Source organism: Neospora caninum, chromosome II (genome assembly GCF_000208865.1).
Source record: "Neospora caninum Liverpool complete genome, chromosome II".
Lineage (NCBI taxonomy): Eukaryota > Apicomplexa > Conoidasida > Eucoccidiorida > Sarcocystidae > Neospora > Neospora caninum.
The window spans coordinates 2036611-2057632 of NC_018387.1; the positions used below are offsets into that span (position 1 = coordinate 2036611).

At 55.8% G+C, this 21022-nt stretch overlaps 4 protein-coding genes across 4 annotated transcripts; 3 read left to right on the top strand and 1 right to left on the bottom strand.

Moving 5' to 3' along the window:
- Window positions 1-1360: 1360 nt before the first annotated feature.
- On the top strand, window positions 1361-5337 carry NCLIV_006800 (conserved hypothetical protein; the record flags this gene model as incomplete). Its single annotated transcript, XM_003880191.1, has 5 exons — window positions 1361-2842; window positions 3430-3829; window positions 4119-4262; window positions 4644-4799; window positions 5162-5337. 5 exons carry the CDS (start codon window positions 1361-1363, stop codon window positions 5335-5337), a joined length of 2358 nt encoding a protein of 785 aa, XP_003880240.1.
- A 1571-nt stretch (window positions 5338-6908) lies between these two features.
- On the bottom strand, window positions 6909-8105 carry NCLIV_006810 (conserved hypothetical protein; the record flags this gene model as incomplete). The annotated part of the gene is made up of 1 exon (XM_003880192.1): window positions 6909-8105. The coding sequence occupies one exon, from the start codon at window positions 8103-8105 to the stop codon at window positions 6909-6911; it is 1197 nt and encodes a 398-aa protein (XP_003880241.1).
- Window positions 8106-10499: 2394 nt separating this feature from the next.
- Window positions 10500-12908, top strand: NCLIV_006820 (conserved hypothetical protein; the record flags this gene model as incomplete). Its single annotated transcript, XM_003880193.1, has 4 exons — window positions 10500-11000; window positions 11370-11441; window positions 11737-11851; window positions 12394-12908. 4 exons carry the CDS (start codon window positions 10500-10502, stop codon window positions 12906-12908), a joined length of 1203 nt encoding a protein of 400 aa, XP_003880242.1.
- Window positions 12909-16978: 4070 nt separating this feature from the next.
- Window positions 16979-19339, top strand: NCLIV_006830 (putative HesB-like domain containing protein; the record flags this gene model as incomplete). Its single annotated transcript, XM_003880194.1, has 4 exons — window positions 16979-17332; window positions 17666-17782; window positions 18167-18306; window positions 19216-19339. 4 exons carry the CDS (start codon window positions 16979-16981, stop codon window positions 19337-19339), a joined length of 735 nt encoding a protein of 244 aa, XP_003880243.1.
- Window positions 19340-21022: the final 1683 nt, after the last annotated feature.

Here is a 21022-nt window from a genome sequence, read left to right on the forward strand (position 1 = left end):
CGCTGACGGTTCCCTGTCGAGGAAGAAACGTATAAACCGGAAGAAATCTGGATTCACGGAAACAGCAAAACCCCCAGAGCGGGCTGTGGCATTTGTGCCCCGCGACAGCGGCTCACAGTGGACCGACCTGCCGCCACACACAGCAGCTTCCGCGTTTGACGGCTCTGGCGGCTGCTGGCGAAGCCGTAAAATGCTGCCGAGCGGTGAACAGGCAGTGTCGCGTCACAGCCCGACGGTGAAGAGAAGACGATGCACACCAGGTTTAAGCGTAAGACGACGAGAAGTGTCGTCCCCGTCTCACTGATTGACTGCCGCAATAGGCAGCGAGCCGTTTGATTGCCTCTCGTAGCCTGCAGGATCTTTAACGGCACTACGCTGTGCAGTCGAACCTGTTTGGGAGAGACCGTCGTCTCTACGGCGTTTGAGCTGCGCATCCCGGATGTCGCGACGGACGTCGTGAAAAAATCGAGAGTCGTAAAGCGGGCATATTGAGAAGAGGCCGTTACACACACAAAGGCGCACTGCCTTCAACTGTTGCGAAAGCGGCTCGACAGAAGCCTGGCGGCTCAAGAAAAGGCTTGGCCTCGCCGCGCACACGCCGCGCCATTACGGATGTCACCCGGTGTGTGCCCGGGACCGAGAAAACTGCCGGAAATAGCGGATCGTGGAACTTGGCTCGCATACTTGTGGAGTGGCGAGAAGGAACCTTTTTGAGGCTCCCGAGCCCAAGCACAATTATTTACCATCTTTTCCTTACTTCTTCCTCCGCAATTTGGGACGGGCAACGGAGAGTGCAAGTCGCGTTGCCATGTACCCAGTTGTCCACCGTACTACCGATTTGCGGCTGATTTGATTTGTGCGATAGTTGAACAGTTGAGTGTTACGGGTCAGTCCTGTTCGTGTCCTTGGCTTCGCCACGAACCGTTTGACTGGCATGTAGTTACCTGGGTGTGAAAGCCCCCATCAAACCGAAGCCGTATGTCATAAGATTCTTCGCTTGGAATTCAAAAGCGCCCTTTTTTCTCGTCAGATAATGAGAGACGACTACGGGCGACAGAGCATGCACGGCTCACGTTGCGAGCACTTTCCGAAAATGTCGTAACTGCGGGCTTTCTTCGACTTCCGCAGTCTTCCAATGTACGATGTACACTTCTGATTTCTCTCGCACGTCAGACCTGTCTTCCCGGAGAGACTGGGCGTAGGAGCTTTTCCCCCTGTCGTCGGTCCAGGCTGTTGCCGTTCCGGACGGCTGGCGGAAATGTGCGACGAAGCTGTGGCTGAGAAACAGTCGCTCTCTCCAAGCTAAAGCGCTCGCAGAGGGAGTTTCATTCCATATTAGATCCTTCATTTGGAAGTAACAATGAGGCAAATGGCCGCCCCGAGCCCGACAGGGGCGAGAGGCGAAGGTCCACTGGCCGATGCCGTCGCGGGCAATCGATCCTCGAGCCTTGGGTTGCCTCCCGTTTTTTCTGTTTCCGCCTGCAGTTGTTCTCGGACTCCTGGCGACAACCCCGTGCGGTTCAACTCCGGAAGAAAGCCTGGCGCACATCTTTTGTCCTCCTCTTCGCGTTCCGCGTCTGCAGTGCTTCTCATGCTGTCTCTTGTGCTATGCGTTGCTTCTTCACTTTCCACGTTCTTCACGACAGGCGCCGCCGCCACAGACTCACCAGCTCAAAGCCGCCACCCGTCTGGAACCCCGACGAGGAACGCGGCAGGACAGATGCCGCAGAACTCTTCCGCTGTGGCTGTACCAAAATCTGCCTTCGCCTCGCCCGTCGCAGCGTTCTTCAACCGGACACTGGCAGCGGCGAGGGCGGGGCGTGTAGGAGCTCTTCGACGCGTGGCCAGCCGCGGAAATCGCGTGGGGTCGTGGGGGACACTTTTGTGCAATCATCGTACTGGGGAGGACGAAGAGCTGGTTCTTTTTCTTGGCGCAGGAGATGCAACTGAGAAACACTTCGCCGCTGCGGACCTTCCGCAAGAGCTTCGAGGGGAAAATCTCGGCGGCCTCGGCGATGCGAAGCAACCTAACCAGGCGTCCAGAACTGGAGATCAAGAAGCGGAGCGCGGGCGGCACGTCGCCAGAGAAACCCGAATCGTCCAAGCCGCTATCGATACTGTGACCTTGCTGCACATGTTGCATTGCAGGCTGACGAGGGTCGTGGATCTGAGGAATCCCAGCCACAGTTTTCTGCTCAAGCATCTTCAGCACACTTACCGCATGCGCAAGTGGCGGGAACGCGTGGAGTGCGAGGCTGCTCGCGATGCGACTCGTCAACACACCGAAGCGCACCCGGCGGAGACAGGGGATTCCACGCAAGCGGCGAACCCTGCGTCTGCGGAGGCTCGAGAAGGTGCCGGCGAAGCAAAGGCAGCGGAGCCCCAGGAAGATTTTGCTGCGGACGGCGAACCCATTCTGTCGGTCGTCTACCGCAAGACAGGTGTGGAACGGCTCTTCTTCGGGTTCAAGGAGATCCAGGAGTTTCTTCTCGCTCGCCTCGTAGTGAAAGCCCGGCGGATGGCGCTGGAACAACAGCGTGCATTTCTGCGCCGTGCGCACCTGTTGACAGCCCAAGCCGACGCCGCCCCAACAGCCGAGAAGGTCAGAAAAGCCGGGAAGGCGGCGCAGCGGCGGACTCTAGAGGCGAAGCTGCCTATTGGGCATCCAGTTCCGAAGCATTGGTGGGATCCTCTGGGCTTAACCTTAGACCTTTACACAGCGGCGACGTGCAGCAAAGGTTGTCCAGAACTGAAGCAGATCGTGCAAACTCTTGCTGAGACCGGCTTCGTCGACGTTATCAAGGTTCACAGCTGCGACCCGGCCAAGGCAGATGTTCCTCCGGTATGAAGTTTCAGAGTGTATGGAACGCGCTTTACGGCTTAGGGCTCTGCCGTACAAGGCCACTGGAAGGAAACCGCGTTCCAGAGCTGGACCGCACTAACGCTAGTGATGGCCATTTCACCACATCGTTTCCTGCAGCTTGTTGACGAACCCATAGGCGATGGTGACGATAGTGTGAATGGCGTCGACTTTTTTCCCGAGATTGCTAGCTTCCTGCTCTCTGTCTGTTTTCGACTGAAAGTTATTTCACAGTAGACGGTTTGCACAAAATGCCGAGATCCACCCTGTCTGAAAGCGGGTTCTTGCATGCCGACGACGCCCGGAACAGCCCCGGGAGGTTGCCTGCATGGGCTTCTGCGGTTCCAAGTGCGAAAACAAAGGATGGCTGCCAAGTTTTCGCGGCACACGCTAATGCCCGGTGGGTGTATGTGAAGGCGCGTGGAGGCCTGAGGTGGTGAATTGCCTCTTGGGCTAGCGCACGTGTGTCTTTGGCGAACCTAGGAAACGGATACCAGAACACAGTGCTCACCTTCTTTGTAGCACATGGACCTGCGGTGTCCGTGTGTCCTTTCCTCTGTTCTTTTCAGATCATTGGTACCGCTGGTCTTGCGGTCTTGCCCGCGTTGGGTATTGGGACCCGGGTTATCTTCGGAACAGAGGAAATCGTGCGGTTCCTTCACGTCTTAGCCTCTTTCATACCGACGCCGAAGGCGCTTCGCGAGGCATTGCGGGCCTCCCAACCGTCTCCTAACAATGGCGCACCTTCTTCCCGGTCGCCTGCTGAAGCTCTCAGTTTGCCTCCAAACGGTGTTCACGCGTCAATCGAATCCCCCGTGAATGAGCATGCAGATGCAGATGACGACCGTAACGACGTTTGGCCATCTCTAGGTGGCGGAAACACGGGCGAGAGTGTGGTTCTTCGTCTGCCAGAAAGGCTACGAGACTCGACGCTCGTTTGTGACACTGTCAACCTGGACCCTTGTCAGAGTGAGTTTCGCCGTTTGTCTGTTCCCGAACGCTTCTTCGTGTAGGGCTATGTGGCATATCTGACTGGTGGTCCTATCGTAAAGCCGCATCCACAAAGCTCTGCTCACTCCAGCATGTCTGTATTCTCTCGGATCAGACGCCCCTGCTCTGTGGAAGGAACAACCGCCAGCGCACAGGTGCTTTGGACAACGGAAAAATGGTAGTCGGGCTTTCGTGTAGAGACACCCGTCGATCTGCTGCAATGCCGATAACACTGCTCCATCGATCTGTGCTCATATTGCTTTTGCAGGGCTGCTCGACTGGCTAAGCGGTCGGGGCCTGTTTGACCAAGTCAGAAAGCGCTTCGCAGCCGTGCGACCCCTGGTGCAGTCGGACATGCAACAACAGAAAAACGAGCCTCTCTTGGTGAAACGTGGCGTCATTGTGGCGCGGGGTGAGTTCCCTTGCGCAGCCGTGGTCGTTGTGTATCCCCGCGAGCGAAACCGTCTACGGTGATCTGTATCCTTTTCCGTCCTCCGTGGAAAATCTCGGCGGGACGCGAGTCCCATTCCCGTCCCCCGGTTACGTTGTAGACTCTAGAAGTCGAAGCACGACCGGCGTACTCCGAGATCGTGTGTCGCCTCTCATTTGGCCAACTCCACCGACGTGCGTCAGTCACCCGGTGTGGAGATGATTCTTTCTCGCCACTTTTTCTTGTCGAGAGCGATCGCTGGCCCGTCGTTGTTAGTAAGGACACGGAGGGGTATTCTACGTATTCTGTTACACAGTCACAGCTTGTTCGCTTGCCGTTTCTCTCTGTTGCCTTCTGCTGCAGGCGTTGTCGACATTCAGGCGTGGATCGCCGCTGCGTACGTGGCAGCGGACCCCCAAAGTTGGACATGCACTCCGGTGATTGCGGAGGCGTTTCTTGCAGCGGGCCGTCCAGTGACAAATGAAGCCGTGAAGATTGTAGAAGCCATGAATGGGAAAGGTAAGAGAACGGAATGGCTTTCGTGTAGCCTGGCGGCAGGCAGGCGAATTTCCTGACGTGCTTGTAACTTAAGTCGTGTTTCGACACATCTGGAAGCCGCCCTTTTGAGGAGCCGCGCGTTACCGTTCCAGCGTCAGAGGGAGAATGGTGCCAGGCAGTCTCTGTAGTGGGGACACCCCACCTGTTTTAGCACAGAAGGAGACGCGGACTGCAGTACATCTTCTTCATGTCAGGACGCGCATAACATTTCGACAGTTCGCCCATTCCCGTTCTCTACGTGGCGTTTTCTCGAACGCTCGGCGCGAGTGGCTGGAGCCAGCGGCAAGATTTTTGGGGGTTTTGCGCGTTCCCGTTTGCCTCAGGCCTGCACAACCGCGTTCGCATCAGGACTCTGCCTAACCTACAACCTGTTGTCGTAAATCAGCGCGTGTATAGGATTCCTTCTGTACACGTCCACGGGATCGCGGAGTTTACTGGACTGAACGAAGTGAAGGCATTCTTTTTCGCTCTGGTTCATTTGGTGAAATCTGCGAATTGAGAAGAGGAGAGGTTCGGCTGCAGAAACGGGGCTCGTTTTCAAGAGAAATGCTGCCGATGCCGTCTGGATGCAAGCACAAGGATATGCAGAGAGAAAAGACCGAACTACGGTTCTCGTGCCTATCTGCTTGACACCAGTTTTCGAAAATGAGGGCCCCTCTAAAACACTTTAAGCTCGTTGGAAAAGAGAACGAAGTGCTTTTCCACGGGGCCGAACTTTCCGTGGCGATGTGAGCCGGTGTTTTCACGGAGATATGTAAAGATGAAAAACATGTAAGCAATCGGGCCTGCGTGTGTGACGACGTGAATGCTAGGTGACAGGTCAAGGAGATGCCGCGAATATGTGCGTCTAGGTGGGAGCTCAATGGAAAATGTGTTCGATGTCCTGTGCCACGGCACATGCCAGTCGTGTCACGGGATCGGATAAGACGACTGACAGAAGAAACTGGCCCGTTCTCTAAGGACAGCGGACGATGCCTCAAAGGACAGCGGACGATGCAGCTCCGGGTCAACATGTGCTTTTCCATATACTCGCTTCACGTCCCGAGGGCGCTGTGCAGAAACCATGGTTCTGAGCTTATCGCCAAAATGTGATTTCGATATGTCTGAGGGCGCCTGCGGGCTGCATGTGCATTGCAGTCGTGCGCCAAATGCCATAGCAAGTATGGACGCTATTTTCGCTTGCTGCCCTCGCAGAGACATGCGAGTTTTCCGTTTTCAGGGCTAACCTGAGCGGGGACAATACAGTCAAGTCTAGACGGAGGGACCACCTCGTTCAAGGCTATTTGCGAGAGCAGATCGAACTGGGCGTCTAAGGCAACTCACTAGAATAGTACTGCGCGTGAGCTCCACGCAGGGGACTCGCAGAGTTAAAACATGTGATCCTGATGCGAAACAGGCGAGCTGGAAAAGCGACTGGCGAGCGGGTGGCCTAGCGGCTGTTCATTGGGCCAGTGGGGCGCGGTGCGGAATGGGAAAGAAATGCAGCCAGGAACAGTGATGCATTGAGCTTCCAACCTGCATACCCACGAGTGTACGTGGATGCCCGGCGACAGGCTGGTGTTGAGTTCGTCGTCAGCAGTGTTCCTGGCTCAGGTGACGATTGTCGGCCGTTGAAGGCTGCCGGTTATTTCCACTAGTAATAACGTTACACAGATGACAACTGTGAGTGACCGAAAACGTCAGGGTGTGCTCCTGAGCTGCAGATTTTTGGCGGCCAGGTTCATTCTATTTCCTATGGCAATGAAGGCATGTAGAGCAGCAGTTCATTTGAACGCTCACGAAAGAGAGCCGGCGTGGTGTTCAAAAAGATGACAGGGATCGCAGTACTGCGTACACGAGGTTGCGACTGACAGGAAAGTTAGGCAGCTTTGACGGCGCTGAGCAGGGGACAGAATACTTGCTTCAAAACCCAGCAGCACCACCGCAACGCCATATTTTCGCGGCGTTTCCCGCACGACAGGCGCAGACGCACCGTTGCCTTGTATCCAGCAGACATAACTTTCGTACATCAAGTAGACACACTTTCCGTCGACAGATGCTACGTCAGATACACACACACTGGAGATTTATTTAGGTCCCGTTCCCCCCAATTGCTGCCAGAGTCCCATCGGGTCTGGCCAAAAACGCGGCGAAGTTCGACAAACCTAGACCCCCGACACCGTCGCTAGACCGCGAAGCGGTGCGGCTGCCCCTGCCATTCCCGTAATCAATGGCTGAAGGTGCTGTAAGGAGAGCAACGGGTGCGACCGTCTGCTGTTGGTTTTCATTCACTGGCTCTTCGAGGCTTAGTAGTGCTTCCGTAGGGGCCGTGCCGGCGACACGATTCCCCTGAGGAAGAGCCACGGGTACCACGCTGGCTGCGCCCGCGGCAACTACAGGCACTGCGGATTGCTGAACGACAGGAGCCGCCAACCTCTGCGTAACAGCGACGGCTGGTTGGACGGCATTGACTGGCCCTTGCTGTGCTACCGGGAGGACCCCGACTTGTCCGACGGGAACGGCCGTTTGTTGGACGACAGGCAATGCCGCTTGAACCGGAACATTTGCCACGGGGGCTGCTACAGTTGGGTAGTAAGCGGCGTACACAGCAGGTGACGTGAGTATTGGTGCAGCTGCAGCCACGCCGAAAGTCGTGTAATACCACGGCAAGTAGGCAGTCCTGTACCAGTTCAGGTATGCTCCATATGCCGCTGCGGTCGCTCCCCATGGGTAAACGCCGACGGCCAGCCCACGGAGCCTGTGTCTCTTCGTGACTGTAGTTTCACGAGCCTTGCTCACAGCTTCAGCTTCTTTGGTGGGGACGGCGTTCTCAGGATGCACATCCACTACGCTGCCAGCCGCATCTGGTGTGTTACTTGAAGAGAGGTCGCCGTCATCCTGATTGCCGCGTGACCCTCCGGATAGTTCGGAGCTCGAAGACAAGTCACTCCCTTTGTTTGTTGCCACATCGAGCGAATCGCGATCGGATCCACCCAACTGTTTGTCCCTAGAGTGTCCATTTCCTTCCTCAGCCTGTGACGCATTTTGTGAACCGCTCCCCCTGACCCCCCAGACGTCCTCGCTGGGGTTGACGCCCTCGTCCGTTGACAGAGGAACAGCGTCCCCAGTCAGCAGTTCTGCCGTAGAATTAGAGGAGGAAGACGCCGAGGCGGCGTCGTCACAGCCAGTAACAACGGCGCACACCAAAAAAATGGCCCAGAAACGAAGGCGCCGTTGAACAGTCACAGACCGGCGACTCAGACGGTGTGTCTTCTGAAATTCCGCCATCCTGCTGTAAAAAGGCGAAGGTTCACACGGTCAGGAGCTGAATTTTACAGACTCCCTTGTCGGTCCAACAATCGGGTTCGCAGATATAGTTGCTTGATGAATCAAGCACTAGGCCCCTCAAACACGAGACGACTGGGTGAACCATAGGTTCGTCCAGACTGACAAAATGTGACAAAAAAGAACTGCTCCTGGTGCTAGAGTTTGCCACATGACTGAATCGCTTGAGATTGCTGACTACGATGGAGCGCGCTAAAAACAGCCGTTTCCTGATCAAGCTGCCTGTCTAAAGTCTCGTCAACATGGCAAGAGCACGCGCGTCTTAGCTAGCCGCGTTGAAAAACGAAAAAGAATTGCCAAGAGGGCAGCTAATACATTTTCTCGCGAGGCCTTGTGCCTCTAACACCTGACTACAGCCACGATACGGGAGGAACCGTTCCTTGCTTTTCGATCTCTCCTGTAAATGCCTGGACCAATTTGATCCAAAAAGCATCTTGCTCTTCACTCGCTGCGGCAGAGTTGCGTCCAAGACCCGGTCTCGCCGTTCCTAGGAACCAAGAGATAACTGGGCCCAAACTTTCTAAGGAAACAAATGCCTGCTGCCACAAGATGACAATCAAGAGCCGTCTCCCTTGTTTTACCTTGTTCTTCGAATAAGGATGGGACTTGTGCGTGGACGGGACGACGTCATATCGACCGTGCCGACACAAGAATACAGACACGACCTCAAGCGATAGCGCTTGTTGTAGGAAGGCCTCTTATGTGCATCAACCCCGTGTTTGTTGCCTTGCGTCACAGTAAAAACTGGCGCAGCAAAACTTTCAACACTAACTTTCTGTGGGACGCCGAGCAAGAGAGTATTGAGGGGTATTCAAGGACTGTGCAGGGCCTGGATACAACACGGGAGATAAGCTGAGTGACTGCTGGCTTCGTCGCCCCTAAAATCGTCTTGTCACGGAATTTGCAAGATGAGAGAAGTTCAGAATCTCGGAGCGGCGAAGGTTCCTTCCTCATCCTAGCCCTGAGACAGCTTTCTACACACACTCTTTTCGCCACGAGCAGTAGCAGGGAAACGCGCTGCAGGGAAGCGAGAGTTGCCTCCAACGGTTCCACAAGTACAGGGGAACGAAAAGAGAGGCGTTTCGCTCCATTCTTCACAAGGCGCGCGACCAAGACAAGGCAGCCTACTAATATTTTGGTTTGCAGAGCACTACGTTTCTAGCATCTTCGTTGCCATTGGCGAAGCAGCATCGACTCGCTGCCTCCAACGGCAGCATCTCTTCGAGCCAGCCGTTTGTTCCGGGAAAGACACGGGCACACATTTTTGCACCTTCAGCTTTCCTAGAGGACGCAGCGTCAAGCACGCAGGCGGAAACCGTACATTCGCTTCAGAATCGGGAAAACGTGCATGCAGGATCGTGCCTCAATCGCGATGCTGTGGCAAGCTGCTCGGTGTACATCCTCTCGTGCTTTGCGCAAGGGGTAGCGTAGGAGTGCGACCTTTGAAAAAACACCATGTGTCTTTGCTTAACAGGGAGTCCTCCAGGAACGGCGGAGACAGTCAAAGCGAAGCCTTGTTTGCCGAACAGGATGACATACTGCAGCTCTCCTTTTCTCTCTCTCTCTTTCACTTTGGCACGCCAGACGCCGTGCAATCTCTTTGCACCGACAAGGGGCGACCGGCTCGTTGCATCGTCGATTGCACGCAGTCTCCCCCCCCAAGATGACTCTCCTCCAGGAAGGCTTGCCGCGCGGGCCCCGTGCCCCGGAGTAGCGGTTCCCTCTCGGGTTTTTGTTTACGGACGTTGCCTTTTTCCGTGAATTGAGTTCCCCCACGTAGAGAACCAAAAGCCTCCCGAACCCGAAAACGACCCTAAAAGAACTCGCGTTCCTCGGTGAAAACTGCGCAGTCTCCGGGGGGTTGTTTGAGAAGCAGTCGAGCCGTGCAAGGGCCACGAGCATGCGAACCGCAGTCGGGAGCAAAGTTGCAGCGGCGCGGTTGGGTCAGTCGGTGGCCCGCGAGACTTGGGGTTGGGGTTTCTCTTGAACCTGTCGACAACCCGCCACGACACCGTAGTACTCTTTTATCTGCCTTGAGCGAAAGAGAGTTTCTTCCGGATCTGGGGTGGTCGACATCGAGACGTGCTTCCCAATACACCCCACCATCTATCTCGCCGGCACTTGTTCGCGCTCGGCATCTGTCAAGTCGCGAAACCTTGTATGTTGTTTCGTTGTCTTTTTTCGAGTTGTTGGCCGTCTGTGGCCTCGTTCCTTCCACCCTTTGTCATTTCCGTTTGAATCCATTGGCCATTTCCGATCCCTGCTACTCACCTCACCCCCGGCTTTCTCGTTGGGCGGACACTTCCTTCCGGAGCTGAGGCCAAACCAGCTTGCGTCATGAACGGCTTTGCAGGAACCGCGAGCCGAAAACGGCTCTTCTTGGCGGCTACCTTCATCGGAGCCTGCTTCGTCGCGCTGCTGCCTCTCGAGGCCTCGGCAGAAGACAGCGTCGACGCGGCGCTCCCCAAAGAAAAGGATCCCGCCGAAGGAGACAAGAGCAATGGAGAGAAATCGTCTGAGGAGGATATCCTTGCCGAAGAAAACCCGACAGAGGAGCTGGGAGCCCTAGCAGCGGACAACTGGATGGAGGTCTTTGCAGCGCTGGACGGTCAAAAAGAGAAGAAACCGGAGAAGCCAGCACCGACACCCTCTCCCGCTGCCGCAGTGAGCAAGCAGGGAACGGCCAAGCCTGCAGCCCACCCGGCTCCGCCACAGCGTCCAGCGGAGAAGCCAAAAAGCGCGCCGCCGCCGCCGCAGTCCGCCGCCCCAGCCAAGTCCGGTGTATTTGCAGGCCCGATGGGACCGCTTTTCGAAAGGCTCGCGGCCAAATTGAACATGGTAGGAGACACTGGAGAAGGAAAGCAGCGAAATATATACGAGAGGAACAGTCTTTGGAGAAAAAACCACCTTGGAATCTGTCCTGGTTCTGCCCCGTCTTCTCCACACAGGACGACGGAGAAGTTTTCGGGTCCCTGTGACCAGAGATCCAAGTCACCTTTACGTTCGTGGCTTCTCAAAAAACATGTAAATCGTTCCGTTCCCTCAGGCAGCAACTGCAGGGGTGGATGCCTTGCGTTTGAAGTCGCCGTTGCCCCCCTGTGTAGCGCGCGACTGTAGGGTAGTTGTCTGTTATCCGTAGAGACCTCTTCCCCTGCAAGAGACCCGCGCTGTAAATACATTTGTGCGACTGGTGCTGCGCGCCCGTAGCACATTCTCAATGTGTACCTCGGTGCCGACGCGTGCGCCACATCCGAGCTTTTTATGCATCTGGACAAACGGGTACACTCAGCAACTCCAGCGAGTTTACGATGTGCAGGGCTCTTGACTGGCGTTTTTTGTGGAGACAAGTCTATCCATGCGTAAAAAAAAGTCTGTGTGTGTGCATCTGTACTCGCGTATGCGTTCTACGAGCTACGTGATTGGATTCCCCAAGCCTGTACCAACCTGGCTCACGGCCCAGAACGGCTTCTCGCCGCTGCATCGCGTTTCTCGCTCCCAAACGGCCCTCAAGAAAAGCCGAGAGGCGGCGACTGTTGATGTTGAGGATTTCTTGCTCCTGCCTCTCTCTGTGCAGGAGGACGTCGAGTATGAAGAGGAGGAAGAACCCGAAGAAGAAGATGAGGAGGAATACCTAGCGGAAGCGATAATTCACGGGACCAAGAAGAAAGTCATTCCACGCATAAAGACAGGTATGCTCCGACGTCACGCGACAACGCGGAGACACCGAGGCGTCGTGCCTGCGTCTTCGTTCCTCTGCAGTCCTGCGTGCGCCTCGCTGGTCCCTGTTTGCTTTTGCGTGAATCGTTCGCACCGGCTGTTCGAGTCAGTCGGAGCTTGTCGTGGAGTCACCGAAGTTTCTACGGCTCTCAAGTGATCCAGGCTGTCCCTGCGTTTTCTTGAGACCGACGGGGAAGCGCGCCTTCGGTGGCTCCGGTCGTTTTCCTGTGTCTCTTGGGAGGAGACGGGGCGTCTCCTTCAGCGTCGGTTTTGGCCTCTGCGTCGGCCTTGGAACACGGGTGCTCTCCTGGATTCCCATGCCGCCGGTTTTCTGCTTGCGGCTACAAACACGAGGAAGTCGCGTGCCGCTTTCACGCACAGCTTGCTCCTCGGCTTTTCAGACGTGCGTTGCCTGGATCTTTGGTTCTCTGCGGCACGAGAAGAGCGGCGCGTTACCTTTCGCCTTTCCGTGGGCCTCGAGCTTCTCCCATTTGTTTCTGCTTTGCCTTCGCAGCCGTTGATGAGTTGGTAGATGAGATTGAGAAAGAGAAGATTCGCAAGATTTCCAAGACGCGGCGACAGTTCAACGTGTTGCTCGAACGGAAGAAGGAGAGTGACAAGAAAAAGGCGGCCGACTCAGTTCCGCCTCCAGACTACTTCAAAGAACTCGCACAAGCTGCGGCGCAGTACCACCAAACGGTTGAGCAAGAGCGACGTAAACGCGATGCAGGGAAGAAACTGTCGACTGTCCAGGAGCGTTTGCGGAGGCGTGCACAGAGGAGACGTCAGCGAGACAAACTGATGGCGTGGCGACAGTCCCAGTTCGCGCAGGTTACGGTCACCCCTGCCCAGCGCCAGCAACACTTTGCTGCGACGCGACAAGAAAGCCGAGACATCGAGAAAACGATCGATGACGATCTTGACGAGATGGACTGGGGCGACTTCCTGCATCCGGAGCGCCAGTCGGACAACGAGTCGCAAGAGAGCAGCAAAACGAAAGCGACTGACTCCGAAGAAGAGAAACTCTGAAGCACCCGCCGAAGCAAGGAGAGAAATTCGCCTCTCCCCTGCGAACGAGGCGCCGTACTAAGCGACGAGGACGCCGGTCGGGCACGTTGTGGGCGGCCCGTCGTCGATCGTGGAACGTGAAACGGCGAACGGGCAGCAAAACTCAGGAAGAGACGAGGGCGTCGGGGATCGGAAGAAGCCGTAGCCTCGACGAGCCGGTGAGGAACGAGGAACCAGGACAAAGATGGGGAAAAAACGGAGGGAAAGGCCGACAAGGAGGCAGCCTCGACAGAGGCACGGTCGGGGAGTGCAAGGCTCGCCGCGGATTGCACGCAGGATTCGGGGGCATCAGAGAATGCGCGGCAGAAGCGACACACATGGGAGACAGGTTGAGGAACTGATGGCAATCGGAGTGAAAGGCGATCAGCTGCGGGGAGACAGGAGGGTAGCGGAATACTGGATGCAAGGACAGCTGACCTTCTCTGTCCGAAACTCAATTTGCCGGAGGCGACTGCTGGATACGACAGATCAAGCACGCAGACGGTGGCTAGATCGAGAGAACGAAACGGAGACAGGAGCAGAGTCCGTTGGCCAGTGTGTATGGTATGCGCTCGAATGAGGCGCAAACTGCTGTGTTTAGTGTCGCTCTGGAGGCGTTCCCAGTGCGTGAGAAAGTACACAGTGGAGGAAAGGAAACTGGACACGGCAAAAACTTTGGAAGAGCCGGCTGATGTTATAAAGCAATTTGGTGCGTGTATCTACGCCGCTTTAGATACGTGTACGTAAGGTATATATGTCAAGTGAGTGGTTTGACAGTAGCACAGGTGTTCAGCAGAGGAACATGTGGACACGAGGCACTACGATGCGCACCCAGTCGGCACCCCGCTGACGGAGTGCCCTCTTTTCTGCGTCCTTTTCGTAAGAGAGAAGATGCAAGACTGAAAAGGAAGTTCCCAAAAGGAACAACGCCGTGATCCTCGAAAACCGTTTCGTGTGTGTCAAGAAACTGAGAGGTCTCGCATGCTTTGCGGACACAGTTCCGCTCCTTTTGAATTACATTTTCCTCCTGAGGTTTTCTTGGGAAAACCTCGATTTTCTAACCATTTGAACCATCACAGAAATGTGAGCAATCACATTGCTGTGGGAGGGAACTTCAGTGCACAAGTCGTTCCTCGTCAGGATCGGTCCCTGGGGGCACTCGTTTCTACTCCGTTCTTGTTTTTCCGTCCATTTCTTCCCCAGCAAAAAAACCGCACGAAGCTCTTTCCTCTCAGAGAGAAAAGAACGGAAAGAATAAAACTGCGGGGCTTTCAGGATCGCTGGGTTCCAACACACACTCGGAAGTGCACCCAGGACTGCCGGTTCAAAATGGAACGGGACATCGTGGATAGTCCAGCGTGGACAGCTGGAATGCGTGATTTCTCCCTGGTCGTCGGTTGTAAGTTGTTTGCAACGCATTCGGTCGCGAAGGACACTGCACTTTTCTCCTTACTGTGATTTGAATTGTCGTCCGCTTTGACCGAACAGGAAAGAGATGTACACCGCGTCATGGGCTCCAGTCGGTGAGGCTCCATCCGACGGGGCCGTGTAGGTCAGGGGACACCAAACGGCGTCGAAAGTGGACTTTTTAATCTGTTGGGGGAAAGGGAGGGAAAACAACATTTCAGGCCCGTGAATTCGGCTGTTTGCCGCGCGTCAAGTACGGAAGGACCGGGGACGTGCAATTCCATCAGCACGATCTTCCATCGGGGTTCTCGGCCGCAAGGTTGGAGTTTAACAACGAGAGCAAAAAAAAACGCAGGCGGCAGCACGGACAGTAAAAGTCGACCTCTCAGAATTATTTTTCTCCGGGGCACACCGTGTTCTGTTCCCGGTGTCCTTTACAGTCTGCGAGTCACACACTTGCCTCTTCACGTTCGCAACCTGGTGCATGTGTTACATTTCCCTCTCTGAGGATTTTCGCGTGTTCAGTGTCGTCTCTCCTTTCACTTTCCAAAAGCAGTAGACTGTCTTCCTAACAATCATAGTCTACGAAGACCACCCGCACCGTTTTCTTGTGGCTGAAGCGTTCCTGTTCTCGTGACAAGAATTGGCTAGACGAAACAGCTTCAGGCGGACGATTTCGTGCCTACTACTGAGAGGGAAGTGTGCCAGGAAAAGTACATCAGACTCGAGAAGTTCCGACGAGCAGATCGGCGTGTGTTCCGCAGGCTTTTAACGCTGATCTATATTTACGCGTTCTGTCCTTCCCCAAATCGCCCTTTCCTCAAGAAAACGTACGGACTTGTTGACCCGGGTCTTGTTCGCGTCAGACTGTATTTCTGGCTCGGTTGGACTTTATTCGGCCGCGTATGTTTCTCTAAGACGGGCATTCCTGTCTCCCGTTCTGTATGTGTGTCTCCTCAAGCGACTTCTCTAGCCAGGGCTATACACACGCCGACACTCTGCTGACCCACGTCGGGTCCTCGTTGCATGCACGGAATCTCAGCGTCTCGTGTGCATGTGCGGCTGTCATTGCGTCTTCCTCTGCGGATATCTTCGTTCCAGCTTTCCCCTCTTTTTTCATCTGGCGTTAGCCTCCCGCTTTCTCTTTTTCCCTCCCGTGCCTGTACTTTTGATCCTTCAGACTTCGCAACCCCGTCTGCTCCAATCCTGGCAAAAAGGCCTTCGGCCGGTGCACGGTTGTCGCCGTTTTCAGAGCGGGTCTTCCCGCTCAAGGTTTTTTCGCTGTTGCCTTCCTGTAGCAACCGAGTCGGGTCTGTGTCTTCCACTCCCCACACACTTGCCTTGGCGCGGTACGTCTTTCTGTCCTTGCCCATTGGCCCCTTCTCCGAGATTTCCTGGACCTCGTTTCTGTCTTTTTCGTCCTTCTGTCGGTCTCTCACCAGCAGGCGGTGCCAGCATGCGCGCGCGCGCGGAGAGAGAGCGCAGATCTGGAAGAGACGGAAGAGAACCCGCTGAACCGCGCGCTTTTGCGATAGTGAGAGAGAGGAGCGGTTAAGGAGAATACGGCAGCAGAAACCATGGAAAATCACGGCGTGCGTCCGAGCGGCCGCTCTTCCTTGCGAGGCGTCACACCCTCTGTTCACGACCGAACTCCCTCCCGTGCCTCGCTGTTTCTAGCCGAACGACCGTGTGCATGCGATTTCAGCTCTCTGTCTCACAAGCAGAGTGCACCAGAGCGTCCCAGAAGTGGCAACAGACACCCTGGCAGGCGACGGGGCTCTTCCACGACCGGCCGAAACTTCGCCGGGTCCGAACGAACTTCCCGGCTCAAAGTCGGAGATGTCTCTGAACGTCCAGTAAGACTTTCAACCTCCGGCGACATCAAGTGTGCTTCCAGTGCCTTCTCGAGCTGTTTCGTTTCCTCCGCAGCCTCTTCTCTCTCTGCCGCTTCCCATTCTGCCCGCTCCTCCGCTTCTCCTTACGCTGTCTCTTCTTCCTGCCCCTCCAACGCGTTCCCGTCGCCGGCGGCGTCTCGTCCTGTGCGTTCCCCCCCCTTGTCCTTCCCTGCTCATCTCCCTTGTTCTTTCTCGCCGCCCTCGTGTGTTTCTCGTGTCTCTCCCTCACCTCGTTCCTCATCGCCAGGGGCGATGGCTTTCCAGTCCCTAAGGAGACAACGAAGAACGGCTGACACCTTCGCGCGCCACTGCGGGCCTTCCCGCTCTGCGACTGCACGGCCTTCGCCAAAAAGAAGAGCGGATCGGTCGCAGCTTTCGAGTCCTTTCCACATTCGAAATTCCCTCTTTTCTGGAGTTCGGGGTTTCGCCTCGTGCTCTTCATCCGCCGGTAGCGATGCAAAAAGTGCATGCACCGTGGCCGTGGTGCGCAGGAAAGGTGTCGTTCGCTTCCCGTTCCTGTTTCGTTTCCTCGCTGTGCTCTTCCTACCTCTCTTTGGCTCTGCACTGGCATCGACGCCACTGGCCGTTCGCCATTCGTCTCTTCTTTGCCGCTCGGCGTTCGTCCAGTCTCCGCTGAAGCTCCACATGCATCCTCATCTCCGTTCCAGCGGGTCAGCATCCTGGCGATCCGTTCCAGTCTCTCCTGCATTTCGTTTCGGCGGCACGAACCCTTCGTCATCTTACGCATCCATGCCGGGTTCTCGTCCTCTTCCTTCCTGCTTTTCTTCTTCCTCGTTGTTTTCTGGCCTTTCCCTCTTCTCTTCGTCACCTCGCTCGCGCGTCGCGTCTTTCCTCGGAGAGCGGAAAGAGCGTGTTTCTCTCCGTGCCAATCTGCTCTTTCCTTTTCCTTCTCTCCTCTGTGCGTCGTCTCCGCCGTGCTCACGCCTCTCCTCGTTCTCTCCGCAACGTTTCCCTTCGTCGCTGGTCTCCTTCATTTCCACTGCGCTTCCCTCGCTCTCTTCTCTTTCCTCACCTTCTCCGGAGGAAGGCGAGGCGAGGGGGAAACTCGTCAAGGTAACGCCGAAGGCGCTCGCCCGCATCGAGGTAAGGAGAGAGCGGAGCACACCGCCCAAAGAGCCGGGGCTGTTTTTGCGTCGTTGCGAACACGTCCCCCAATCTCGAACAACCGTTAGAGAGGAGAGCCAGAAAGGATCTCCTTTTTTCTCCGCCCGTTTTTGTGTGCGTGTGTGTCTCGCCGCGTCTGTTGCTCTCGGTCCAGCAGGCGCTCACCGAGCCCCCGCTGGAACGTCTCTGTACCCTTCCGGAGGCTGTGTCGGCAGTTTCTTCCAGTTTGTCGGCGTGAACTCAGCATCGCTTGCTTGCTCTTGGAAGCGCCTGCGAGAGCCCCGTTCTCTGTCTGCCTGCGTCCAAACCCAGGAGCTGAAGCGGAAGCGCAAAGAAGGCGCAGGGACCGACCGGCCTTTTGTCATTCGTTTGGGAGTGCGATCGGGCGGATGCAGCGGTCTCTCCTATGCGTTGGACATCGTCGATGAGGTAAGAGACGTCCGTGGGGTTTGCCTGTGCCTTTCCTGGACCGAAAAACAGCGGGGACGCGATACATTCGCGCCGCGGCCACCAGAAAGAGTGTGCAGCGTTTGTGCGCTGGCCCTCAAACGCGCTGCGTGGCTCTCGCGATGCGCGCGAAAAATCCGATGCGCGCGAAACACCCGAGAAACACAGGAGCCGAGACAGTGTCTCTCGAGAAGAGCGTGCGGGTGGCTGAGGGGGCGGAAAGGCCGCAGGAAGTTCGGAAAACCGACCTCAGCCCGAGAGGTCCGCTTTTGGACGAATCCCGGGAAACAGCTGACGCAGCAGCCATTTGCACACGTGAATCGGAAACGTTTCTGCGGTCCTCCCGCCTTCTTGCCCCTCTGCCAGGCCAGCGCCGCTCCCAGTGACCACCGTGAAGACTTCGAGGAGGCCGGAGGTTTTTCAATCGTCGTCGATCCTCAGTCGCTCCTGTACGTGATCGGCACCAAGCTGGACTACGCCGACGACCTGATTGGAGGCGGCTTCAGGTAGGGCCTGGAGCCTCACCCGAGCTCCACGGTGACGCTTTTTGTTCGACAAAAACCGCATGCAAACTCGTATCGAACTCGGGGTCTCCACATAACAACTAGACCTAACGATCCTGAATCGGTCCACGAAACATGCTGGAAAAACACCGTGGAGGTGCGATCGATTGAGACAGCAGTGATGGTAAGGAGCACACAGGACAGGTTCCACGCCTCAACTGGTAGTGCAGTGCGACAAGGATCGCCCATGCGCTCAGATAGATATTTCGAGACACACAAACGGAGGTGACCAGAGTGATCTTCGCAAGGTGTACAAATGCTGGCTTTGACAATGTCCGCTGGACACCACTTGCCTTAAAATGCACCCGCCCGAGTTAAAAAAGCAGCCGCGAATCGCACTCTTGAGATTCGGGGGCTCGCGAGCTGACAGTGTTGTAGAATACGCGTGCACGAGGAAGGGTGGGAAACGGGAGAGACAGAAAGTGTCTCGGAAAGAACCGAAACCGATTTGAATCGCGCGATGGCGGCTCCTCGCGGTGCTCACTCCATGACAGAACAGAGGCGCGGTTGTGTCCAGCGGCTTTCACTCTGAAGCCCACGCTGGGACGCTCCATTTGATGCCGACTCTGTCACACAGCCTCGAATTCTGCGAAACAGAAGAGGCAAGAAGAGTACACCCGCGTCTCACTGCTACGTCTGCCGTCCCACGCTCTGCTCCTTGAGATTTACGGGTGTCTGAATCGATGCCTGGGAGAAGCAAAGAGACAGCGAGCAGACGTGCCGCTGTGTTCTCACCTGACGCAGACGTCAAGGTTTTCTGAGTTCGCGGTCTCTCTGGTTTTTCTCTTCTGGAGTGCGCAAAAACCGGAAGGCGTTTCTTTCGCGGAATTCCCTCCCTTTGCTTTTCGTCAGGGTCTCCAACCCGAACGCATCCCGGAGTTGCGGCTGCGGCATGTCTTTCGGCGTCCCCAAGGCCTTCGCCCAACAGGGGGGTATCGACAGCAAACCCAAAAGCTGCTCGACAGATCGGAAATGACTCGTTTTTTCGACGGGTTCTACTCTCGGCCTCGCCCTGAAGCTGTAGGGGAGTCCGCGGCCGCCCGTTCTCGTAGTCATCGCATTTGGTCCTCGCTTCCGGTTTTCCTCTGTTCCGTTGACCGTCCCCTCGCTCGTCTGCGAGATTGCCACTCGGCCCGCCTCTCCCCATTTGTCTCCTCCACGTCCACGTGTCTCTCTACGGATAATCAAACATACTTCTCTCTGCCTTTCTGCGCTTACACACTCATTCAAGATATCTACATGTATGGATGTTTTCCCTAGGGGAGGCGGCGAAGCGCCGACAGCACTGGAACAAGCTTCCTTGGCGTTCTCAGACGGTATGTGTCAATCGCGGTTTCTGTGCTCGTGCCGAAACGGCAGTTGAACACAGAGAGCGAAAATCGGGGATGTCGCGCTGCTTTCCAGTGTGTGGACCTACAGACCACAAGGGACGACCGAGGAGGGATGCTGGCGGCACGCAATGTCGTGTCGGAGCACGAATGCCAGATTTTTAATCGGCGCAAACGAAGAAACTTATGGCAACCCCATCGTTTACATCCATCTGTGGACGCATATGCCTTTTCGTTGGTTCACGCTAAATCTTACACATGCATATCCGCTTAGAATACTCTCCTCTGTATATAAGCATTGCTTTAGGCGATATCTATTTAGGAACGTGAAGCGTTTTGGAGACGACTCGGAAACTTTCCCAGAGGGAACAGTTGTCCATGTACAGAGTCGTCTCGTCCCGAAGAAATGAGGACGGCGGCAAAGCTGCAGCGCCCAAGAGAAATATAACGACGGCCCGGAAACATGGTCAAAAGTTTAAGAACAAAGATCGCGAGGAAAACTTCAGTTGACCTTGGGCGCGCGTGGCTCCGGTGGGAACAAAGAAAGACGCATATAACTATTCGAGTTTGATTCTAGCGGAATTGTGTCTTTTTCTTGACAAGACGCACGGCTCGCCAGCTGGAGCCACGATTCCTTAGTGCGGACCGCCGAGGATACGCAAAAAACAGAAAAAATGACGCGCAGACCTTCGCACGAGGAACCGAAAACGGCGAAACACAAAATGTGCCTCGTTCGGACGGGAGACGTCACTGCTACAGACACGGAGCACCTCTCATGCAGGCGTAGCACAAACCCAATCTTCCTGTGGTTTGCCGTTTCTCGTCAGTTTCTGAGAAAAACAAAACGAGGCGGCGCTCGAGTCCTCCCTTCTCTTTGCGTAGCTCTTTCGTGGCCTGTGCCATGAGCCGGGAAAGCGGCAGAAATTTCACCAGCGGTGCGTCACGAAAGGCCAGAAAACGGCACACACGATCCTCACCCCTCTGCCATCTGCAGAGGCGCGCTCGGGCCTCCCTTTTACTCCCAAGTCTCCCCGAGTACACTGAGAGAGTCTTGGCTACTTGCAGGCTTGGGAGTGCACCAGGTGGTCGGACCGTCCTCGTAGTCGGTCCGAGAACCAGGACGCCGACTTTACCGTCTCGTTTTTCTTCTAGGAGGTATCCGCGGTTTCCGTTCCTTTTCGCTCGCTCGCAGCGTCTCTTGCGCTGGCGAAGGCCGATCCACCTTCCACACCAGCTGGTCCCGTGTGGCTCCACTTTGACCTGCTCTTTGAAAATTCATTCGGGCGCGCGGGCACGCCAACCGAGTTTCTTTCGTACGCTCAAAGGACGAA